Source organism: Ailuropoda melanoleuca, chromosome 2 (assembly GCF_002007445.2).
Source record: "Ailuropoda melanoleuca isolate Jingjing chromosome 2, ASM200744v2, whole genome shotgun sequence".
Lineage (NCBI taxonomy): Eukaryota > Metazoa > Chordata > Mammalia > Carnivora > Ursidae > Ailuropoda > Ailuropoda melanoleuca.
This window is the reverse complement of record NC_048219.1, coordinates 196,408,106-196,418,484: the sequence shown is the minus strand read 5'-3', so window position 1 is coordinate 196,418,484 and position 10,379 is coordinate 196,408,106. Positions and strand designations below refer to the sequence as shown.

The 10,379-nt window shown below is 49.8% G+C and overlaps 1 protein-coding gene across 2 annotated transcripts in view; it reads right to left on the bottom strand.

Annotated features, from left to right (window-relative positions):
• LRRFIP1 (LRR binding FLII interacting protein 1) overlaps nucleotides 1-10,379 on the bottom strand; it is a 146,044-nt gene continuing 135,665 nt past the window's right edge. For both annotated transcript variants that reach the window (XM_034655493.1, XM_034655492.1), the window contains 5 exons: nucleotides 5,940-5,989; nucleotides 4,263-4,380; nucleotides 3,540-3,619; nucleotides 2,363-2,467; nucleotides 1-879 (listed from right to left, as the gene is read on the bottom strand). In XM_034655493.1, the coding sequence (XP_034511384.1) occupies nucleotides 769-879; nucleotides 2,363-2,467; nucleotides 3,540-3,619; nucleotides 4,263-4,380; nucleotides 5,940-5,989 (464 nt within the window). In that variant the 3' untranslated portion in view covers nucleotides 1-768. The remainder of the gene's footprint in view (nucleotides 880-2,362; nucleotides 2,468-3,539; nucleotides 3,620-4,262; nucleotides 4,381-5,939; nucleotides 5,990-10,379) is intronic.

Here is a 10,379-nt window from a genome sequence, read left to right as displayed (position 1 = left end):
TAAAATCTTTCAGCATTTCATTTTTTAATTTTTCTAATAGCACATTCTTTAAAATGAGTTCACAACTTCAAGTCCAAATAGAAGGGTTACATAGTGCGAATGGAAAGCTGTCATTTTCAGTGGAGCTATTGCCTAATTACCCTGGAAAAAAGTGTTCTTAAGGTTGAACTGATGCAAAAATCCCTTAGAAAAGCTTCATTTGTTGCCTGTAAAGAGTCTTCTTAAGGTCACTTTTACTTCCAGACCATCCCCTTGTTTCTAGTGAAAGAGTTTTGCTTGGTAATGGCTTGTGGTTCCACAGTGTTTTGTATATGAAAAGCGTAGACTAAGAGATACTACCGAAGTCGCTCAAATTGTAGATTCTGCCCCAAAAGGAGGTCCCAACACGGTAACATTTCCCCTCAATTTTCAGCAAGACACATGAAAAGAAAACTCAAGTCCCATTTTAATCTTAACTTTGATTGCCATGTTCAGTGGCGTCGCGAGGCTGCCGCGCCGTGGGACACGGAGCTCCCGTGGGCCCGGTGTGCTTGTTAAATGACCTGCGGGTTCGGAGTGGCGGCCCCAGCCCGGGTCGGTGTCCGCAGTCAGAGGCATATGGTGGCTGCCGGGGCCGAGGCTGAGCTGGCTCGGGAGCACGCAGGAGCCAAGTGCTCCCCGGGCGCTCTCAGAAGCAGGGGACGTAGCAGCAATCCCGGACGGTAACAGAGGCAAGCCCACGACACCACGCTCTCCATCCACCGACCGGGTTCCTGTGAGAGCTGATGCTCACTGCTGGGACAAGAGCGCACTCCTATTTGCTTTCATTTTCTCCAGACGCTTCACTAAGTGGCCGTTGCTCACCTCGAGCTCTTCTGTCTTGTCCAATGCACAGCGCAGCTGGAAACAGAGGAAAGGCAGCTTTGAGGAACTTGCTTCCTCCCAATGTAAAAGGGTTGCCAAGATTCCATCCTACTGCAAAAGACAGTTGTAGCCTGGACCCACTGAGCTCCTAGAAGTACATATATCCCTATGTGCACGCACGCATATATTTCTTAACTGTTCCATAAGGGATACAAGGCACAAGATTCTGGCCTCAGGAATGACTAGGCAACCCTCCTCTCAAACAACCTGACCCCAGACATGGCACAGTCTTGGGGGTCTTGATGGTCTCACAAAACATTAGTGAGGCAAAGAGATCAGAGCTGAGCCCAGGCCAGTTGGAGAAGTTGGTCCCCGAGGTGTGGGCAGCCGGGAGCAAGGTTTCTACAACCAGAAACCAGAGCGGCAATGGCTGAGGCCAAGATGGCCACACGCCCACAGAGCCTGGGAGTCAGAGTGGAAGCCACACCAGCAGGGAGCCACCTGGCTCAGCAGGCAGGATGGCGGAGCACAGGTGTCTTACAGTGGGGGTACAACAGCCCGTGGGTGTGGAGACACGCATCATCAGAACAGAGTCTGCGGCTCCGCCTCTGATCTGAAGCCCTCGGGGTGGGGGTGGCTGGGGTGCTGGAGCAGGTCAGCCTCCCTGCACCCCCTCTCACTGGCAGAGGCAGCCCTCTTTGCAGGAAATCTCCCCAAGTCAGGCCTGGAGTACTCCCGCAAACCAAAATCAAGCATCACTTCATGAGACAGCAGGTGCATGAAGGAGAAGCCATCTGAGCCAGCAACAGAATTAGAGCCTTCCAGACCGAACCTGTGTCAGCCCTCAGGGCACGTGGAGAACAGAACCGCCAGTCCGGCAGCTTTAAAGCAGTAAGGATGCAGTTAACAAAGGAGCACACCCAACCATACACCAAGCACCCAGCAGGAATGAATACACTTTGAAAAGACAAAAGGCGAACAGGAAGGTCCACCAGCAGAGGGTAAGGAGCTGGGAAGGACAGGTGGCGAAGAGCTGCGGGGGCTGCAGGGAGAGGGTCTGGCTGCCTTGGGTTAGAGCCCCACAGGGGAAGTGGACAGACCAGGGAAGAGGAATACTTAAGGAGGTCATGGGTAAAAACTTTCCAAACTTGATTTAGAAAGAGACTTCGGGGGTCCAAGGAACACACCACATCCTGAGCAGAACAAACAGCAATAAAACTTCATAGGACACGTCAGGGCGAAGCCACGGAAAATCAAGGACAAAAAAGAACTTGAGAGAAGGGGGAGAGAAGAGGCTGCCTACAAAGGCCCCGGAGAGAAGGACAGACGCTGGGTGGCCCCACAGCCACCATTGTGGGGAGACCGGAGATTCCGCCCCAGGCTCCCGGGGCGTGGCCCTTCCGAGTGGCTTGGTGCCATGTGGCCCCGAACAGCCGGGGGTGGGGGGGAGACGCTCCCTCGGCTGCCAGCTAGACCATCATTTCCCATACTGTCCCTGCAAACAGCCTAGAAAATTTACCTCTCTTTGGAGTTTCCGTTTTTCGGCCTTAAGTTCATCTTCTATTTTTTCGGCATTTTCAGCAGCCGATTTATAACGTGATACTTGACTCTCTAACCTTATTACCTAAAAGGAAGGGAAACACCATATGTGTAAATGAACAGGCCTGTTTTCTTTCTCTGGTTGCTTTATCACCTGTGGGCTCAAAAGGCAAGGTTCATCAAATTCCTCTCTACAGGAGGAGAGACCATGCACGTCATTGTGACCTAGCTCTGTGGGCTGTTGTGCAAGTTCTAGCCAAGCGAGCGGTTTTGAGCAGCCTGGCGCTGATGGCCATGAGGGCCTCATCCCCTCTCTGACCCTGGTCCAAACGCGCGACTCCCACAGTGCTGCCGTCCCTCCCCAGCGTGGGGCCATTCTGCAGGAGAAGGTAGGTCGAGGCGGAACGATGCTGTGGGCAAAGGTTTGGCCAGGATCTCAGCTCCTGTCCAGTCTCTCCTGGGGTGGCGTGGTGGGGAGGCAGCAAGGGAGAAGGAAAGGCCAGGAACTAGCAGAGAGGAAGAGGAGGCGGCTTGGGGATGGCATTCCACAGCCAGGCCTGGGGCCAGGGACAGGAGCCACCACGACCACCGGAGACTCCTGAGACGTGGTTCCTAAACTCATCCCGTCCCAGGCGTGCTGTTCTCATTTCTGTTTCCTCAAAACCTCTCCCCAGCGCTAGCCACGGGGACCCATAACTGAGGGGGGAAGGGTACCGACTTCATCTCTCCCTTGGCTGAGGACACAGCTTGCCCCAGATTGGCCCGACATGCTAGAGGCATAAACACCCCCGATCCAGAAATCGGAGAGAGCCACCTGGCTTGGAGAGAAAGGCAGAAAACCCCGGCAAGAGGGATGGCCCCACATGAAGTGCTTTTTAACTAACTAAATTATTGTTAAAGAACAACATTTTTAACCCTCCCTCCCCCAGGCACATGAGCCATTTTCCACAACCAGCCACTGTTTATACAGGCTTAGTATCCACCCCAACAACCCGGCTGCGCCTGGTGATCTCTCCTCCCCTACTTTCTCTCTGCAGGAGATACACAGAAGGTCCTTTTCGGTTCTGTAAATCCGTGCTCCTCAGCCTTGCAGGGCGAGTTCTAGCAAGTACGACTCAGTTAATCACGGCTTTCACTGCCCATTACTGTGCACGTACATTTTGTTCTAAGGCGGTTATCTCTTGCTCAGATTTTGCAAGTTTAAATTTGAGGTCGCTGATCTGTCTGTTGGCATCCCCTAAAGGTTGAAAGAGAAGGAACATTTGTTAAGCTCCGGGGCTTTTAAAATGTTACAACAATAGTTCCTGGGATCCACACCCCTACTTAGCAATTGGCATGCAAAACTGCAAGTTCTGGCCTGAGGCCCCACTAAGGGGGGTGGGGAGCTGAGACAGGAGAAGGTGCTCTCTCCCCATGTGCCTAGGCTGGGCAAGTGCCCGGCAGGAGAGCCCCTCCGAGCACAGAACACACAGAGGTGGTCCGAGGAGGAGAAGGGGGGAGACGGAATAATTTTATCTCCCTTCAAGCCTCTTTCTAGTTTACTTGTATGGAAAAACACCTTCTAATTTAATTTTTCCATACAGTTGGCTGATCACAAGGCAGTCGTATCCAGCATGGAAAACACTGTTTCTCACAGTGCATCACATGGAGGTAACTTGGTGCACGTTTTGGGGCACCTGTTCTAGTCCTGAGGCTCGGACAGAAACACCCTCGCTCCGCCCACCTGCCCACGCTCGTGCTACCCCACACAGAAACATCTTTGCACTGTTGCGCTCAAGGGCTTTTGGGGGCCAAGGGGAACGCCAGGCGTTCTTTGCCATGATGGTTTTCATGCTCTAGCCCGAGTGTAATGCAGACAGGACACGAGGATGGACATTTACTTTGCAGATCCATTACATGCATGTCTGTCCCGTTTTCTAAGACGTCATTTCCAGGGTGTAGGTTGTCTAGCTTGCCATTCTTCTGTCTCTCTTCCAGCTGTCCTTTGAGTTTCTTAATCTAAAAACACCCACCAATAAAATATGTGAATTTCTCCATCCTAAAGGAGGCCGGAAGCTGAGTGTAGGGCCTGTGACAAAGGAAGCAGAGTGTAGAGGAAAAACCAGCACCCCATAAATACAATCAGATGTGGCTGTGGAGTGATTTCGTGGGTCTCCAAAGTGCCAAAGAGATAGGGGTTACGGAACTAAGCACAAAAAAAATGTAGTAAATGGTTACGATCCACCAGCCACCACAGGGAGTCTCTCACCTTTAATAACCAATCCGAATAAACAGACGAAAAACCTTTGGCCCGTTGGTACTCGTCTCAGGAAGTAAAAGGGTAATGGGTGAAAATGGAATCCTAGTCACCATATCAGGCAGCAATTATTTTTGTAACTGGGTGGAAAGTTATTTCTAAGTTTGAAATCCCTCTTGAGTGCAGGAGGACGTTGCACACAGCACACTCTACAAGTTTATCTCAGAGTTAGCAAGTCAGTGTGCCTAGTCGCCTCCGCGTTATTCGCTTAGAAAGGCGGGCAGGGTCTTCCGGAGCCTTCCAGGCCCCGAAGTACCGTCCTCGAGGGCCTGGCAGAGCTGCGTGCTCCCTCACAGAGCCGGTGCTCGGGAGCTGACTTCTGCAGAGCCCCGCTCTCCCCGCAGAGGCGCGTCGAGCCGGAGCGGTGGTCAGCAGCCCCGGCGGGAGAGAGTTCCCACGTCGGACGGGTAGTGTCCCGGCCCTTGTCCTGTTACCCTCCCACCTCTGCAGACCCAGTGGAAGCCCCTCCCCCGACAGCTACAAGGGGAGCAGAGCCCCAGGCACATGCTGCCCCCTGGTATGCTGCCTGGCTCTAAGGAAACACGTACAGGATTACGAGGGCTACGTGTTCTTAAAAGATCACAGGAACCTCCATGCGGCTACCACATTGAGTGCTTTCCCCAATTTTGAGACAACCTTCGGTGGAATCGTAAACAGAACAGCAAAATACCTCTGATTAGGCTTATGGAGGAAACTGGGAGGAACTGAGTTTCCTTAGAAAGTGATTGTGGAAGGACTGAATAACTACCCTGCGCACAAAAAGACCGAACAGGACCGCCGGGGGTGTTTCTGGAGGTGGGAGAGCGCGAGGAAGGCGAACCACAATGAAAACACCTTTGATCAGCTGCAACAAGGAAACAGCTTCTGGAAAGGGATGCTGATCATGGAGGGATCCCCAAACCGACTTCGCCGAGCCAGGAGAGGTCAGAGAGTGGTGTTTGGAGCGACTCACTAGAGCTCCTGCCTCTCAACAGTTGACCTGGGCTCTTGTACATAAATATGTATTTTAAGTGGCAACTGGCATAGAGCGAACCACATTCGGTCCCATGGCCTCGAGCCTTTGGGGCATCCTCTCTGGACCTCACATGACTTGCGATGTCCTACTTGGGTAAAACCAGTAAGGAAACAGGTTGGCTTGGTAATTGCTTTCAGGCATGATGCGTTAGGGTTTTTCTGATAAAGCAGGAAGTTAAGTATGGGAAGGTTCTCAGGCTCAGGTGCCGCCGTTGGGGAACTCATAAAATAATAAAAAGATTGTTACCTGTTCCAATAAGCATTCCCGTTCATCAACAAGCTTTTTCAACCTAATATCTAAAGAAATCAGAAAGATAGAGGTTGAGGCGAATCCGTGGAGTGCACCGTTCAGCAGAACGCTAAACCGAAGAGTGAGCATTCAGGTTAGTGAAACGAATGATGAAGGTATTATACACGTACCACAGCGAATGAGGCCACACACAGGACTGGGGAAGACGTCAGCCGAGGGAGGCTGGGTTGGGTCAACCTCCCACAACATGCTTATCTCGTCAGGGCAGCATCCGGCGGCGTGCACACAGGCTAGTCTTCTATTCTGGGCTAGCATGCAAGAGCTCTAGGGCCAAACCACACTGCGACACAAGATCTCACAGGCTTCACGGTTTAACATCATCAGCAAGGTACAAACACACGGAGCATCGCGACCGATATCAACGGCATTTTCATTATCCTTGACTTCCCAAGGTCACGTCGCAGAAGAATGGATCTTTCTCTTTTCCCTCATAGACTCCCCAGTGCCAGAGCTTAGACTAGACGTTCATGAATCATTGTCTGCTGACAACACGTCCGCTCCCCTGCTCGTGCACAGCGGGTACTGTCCTGAGAGATGCAGTAATGCCGGGGGCCCTGTCACCCCTGCCGCCCGGACACAGAAGAGTGCATACACATAAGCCTCTCGAAATCCCCAGACATTTCTCTGAAGGGGTGTTGAGTGATACAATCTGCAGAGTACAGAGGAGGAGACCAAAGCTCGGGGTGGGGGGCAGTTTAGGGGTGTGGGCAAAACCCTACACCAGTTTCAAGGCCAAATCAGGAAGATGTGCAGGTGACAGCAATGCTAGTGGGTACTGCAGGGTCACTCTGTGCCAGGCACGTCCCAGCAGCTGTGCCTTCACCCACACAGCCCCACAGGTGCGCCCTGCTACTCTACCCTCTTCTACAGGCCAGGGCCCGCACCTCTAACCACGGCACTCCTCTGTTCTAGACCTAAACCCAGACCTGGGAATAGGAGCCGGGCTCCTGGCCCGACACTCTAACTGCTGAGGGCATGGTGCTCTCACGCTGTGCAGCTTTAATTCATCCCACGTGAAAAAGGAAATAAATAATCTGTATAAATGCGCTTTTGTTTCCATCTAAATAATCACCTATCTACATTCTCATCCAAGTTACATGCTTTCTCGAATGGTTCTTCCAAGCACCCCACATTGTCCTAAGATAAATTCAGGACCCTCTGGAGTTCCATTTTAATTTACAGAGTCGAACTGCTTCTGATAGTTTCTTCTTTGTCTTCCACAAGCCCACCCAACACTGAAACATCAATGTCATAAATCCAGCTCCTTATTCAATATTACTTTTTATATGATCTTATATTCTATATAAAAAACCTGCAGGCATCCTAAGAAGCAATGAAAACATCAGAAAGTGATCTTGAATCTCATCTACGTATGGTACAATTTTATTATTAGAGCGTTTCTATTAGAAGACTTTGAGTATCCTGGACAGCAAGTACCAAATAAACGTTAAGATAGAATAATGGAGCTGGCCAACAGACACAAAATAAGGGTAACATGACCTTCACTCTTACGGTGACGCTATGAAAAACACAGAAGTGAAATTTTAAGGGAGGAAAGTTTTACAGCAGACTTGAAGAGGAAGTTTAAAACTACATCGTTGGAAGAAAACGGAAGAAAGGAAGAAGCAAATTAACTGGACGGGAAGAAAACAGGCATTACTTTTGTAGTTTTAAAAATCACCAAGTCTGATTTGTTGAGTGCACAGCGGTGTGTCATCGAGATGCTGTCTGTGTTACTTCCCCAGAGCGCTGCAGACCGACCACTGCCCTGTGTTTACAACGTTCCTCTCTTCATCGTTGGCCTATAATACCCGATGATAAACGGATAAGCTATTCATTTGAGGCCACAATTGCAGTGCTCAGAAACAAGGCATGGAAGAAAATGAAGTCACAGTGTCTCAAGTTTAGAGTTTTCTCTTACACGCAGAAGTCAAAATGAGTTGGCTATGAAAGGATTTCAATTTTTAAAAGTCGGGTTTTTATGTATTAAATTCCAATAAATGTTCTGGAACACACTTCAAGAGGCCCGTGAAATGAGAAGCACTTAGAGCGGCGAGGTCTTAGGACAGTCACCGGGGCAGCCAGGGCAAACAGCTTTGAAATTCTCTGAGCCCCTGTTCTCCTTGGTCTTTCTTCTGGCCTGCACCTTGTCACCCCACCTGTCCAGGGACAGCAAGGCCAACCCCAGCAACAACCACAATCACTGAGCACTCCCTCTCCGCGCTGCTTTACCTGGGTCTGGCCCACAACCCTAGAGGGCAGCTTCCAACTCTGTTCTCAGAGAGCAAATGACACACAGTGAGGGTGAGCGGCTTGCTTGTAATAATGCACTCTCAGGAGCAGAATTTTCATTTTGTGGGTTAATTTCAGCCATCGTGGGCCTCAGGCTTCCTCTCCCAAGACAAAGGAAAATCACCTCCCCTCCATACTTGCAAAGATAGTGAGGGGGAAGCCGAGGTCTCTCAAGGAATCCATTCCCTTCTTGCACTGACTTAGTCTGATTATAATCTATGTGGGCAGTTTTCATTGTCCCTGGGGCAGGCCTCCCACACCAGGACAGCACCTCCTTCCTGCAAAAGGCAGAACTGGGAAAGGGTTTTTCTCCTATTTACAGGGCCCAGAAGGGGTGTACAGATGGGTACTGTATATGTCAGCCACCACTGACGTCATTCACATCTCGAAAAATATGTAGTAAAAACAATATGCAAATAACATGTAAATAATATGTAAATAACATGCNGGTGTACAGATGGGTACTGTATATGTCAGCCACCACTGACGTCATTCACATCTCGAAAAATATGTAGTAAAACCAATATGCAAATAACATGTAAATAATATGTAAATAACATGAAAAATATGCTATAAGAGGCAGTGAACAGGGTAAAAGGGAAAGAGTGGGCTTTTTTCTCCTGAAAGACAAAGTTTTTTCTCTTTTGGATCATCACCCCGAACGAATACATATTCTAATGTAACGTAGGCACGAACACCCCTTCCTTTTGTTCCGGATCCTGGACATTTGGCATGAATCTCACTGCTGTGTTCCCTTGTTTTGATGGCACGCTGTTCAAGGTGGTCTCCTAGGAAAGGTGTGTACCGTAGAAAACAGGAACCCCAAACTGCGTGAACCCCCAGAACTAGCACTCCAGGGTCCTAGTGACAGTAGAGATTTAAATGTTCAGGTCATTGGGTTTTTCGTTTGCTAGAAACACTAAACATTACAGAAAGTACTCAGTGCCATACATCTCATTTCTAAAGACCCTTGGAAACCACTTTACTGCTTCTCCACCTTTGTATATCATCAAATGAGAACAATTTTGTCTTTCCCTATTTTCTATGTACACCCATGATTATATTTAATTATGCTTTTGAAGGAAGATTTACATTTTACCTACAGCAGCTATGTTCTGTTGGGGCTGGAAGACATCCCTGCTTTTGGATTAAGGTATCAGTGATGAGCATTTTCCTCTGCTCTGTATGGGAGTGACACGTGGGGGTGTAGGTTCCTCTGGGGAGTGGCTGACAGGTAGCCTTTCCATCCTCCTCTCAGTCTGAATCTTTTGACACCAAATCTTTCCAAATTACCTTATGCACCTCTGTGCCTTCTTCACCTGAACATCCCTAAGGTCCCACTGACTTCTTGGTAACGTGAGGGCCTTCCCGTGGACATCAGCTACTGCAACAACGTCACGTCCCCCTTGGCGCAGGGTGACTGATGCTTGCAGTGAAGGCTCTTAGATTATCAAGAAATGACTTGGCTGTTCAGAATCCTTTTTTTTTTCTTCTTCCCTCACCTCCTGATTCTCAGCTGCCCCCTTCTACTAGAAGCTGGGTCTTATCCGCCTGTTCATTGGCACAGTGCCTTCCGGATACGAAGTGATCAAAACGTCTATTACTTAAACGGATGCGTGAATCATCGAGACGCCTGGACAGCTGACCTGAGGGGTATGAAGTATGCCACAATGTCCTTAAATGTGCTGCTGAGTAACAGAGGAAAAGAACTTAAGGTCTTTTAAGGAAAGACCTTAAAATGGCTTGATGATCTCACCGTCCAGTGAGCTGGGTTATTGAATCATCTCCCCAGGGGCCTCTGAAAGTAGGAATGACAGCCCTTTCCTGACGCTCATTGCAGGCTGAGTGCGGCTTTGCTAAAGTCAGAGGCATCCGCTGCCCCCTCTCAAGGCCTTTGCAGCCCTCGGGCTGGAGACTCTCTAGCAAGCAAGCCTGGTAGTTTTCCACTCGCATGGCCCAAGTGGGGAGGGTGTATGGGCCCCCTGCTTCAGGACCCGGACACGGGAGGAGTCAATGCCTATTTGCCGATTTCACCATATCCTTCCAAACATTCTTAGTATTGGCACACGTTAGCAGAGCGACAGG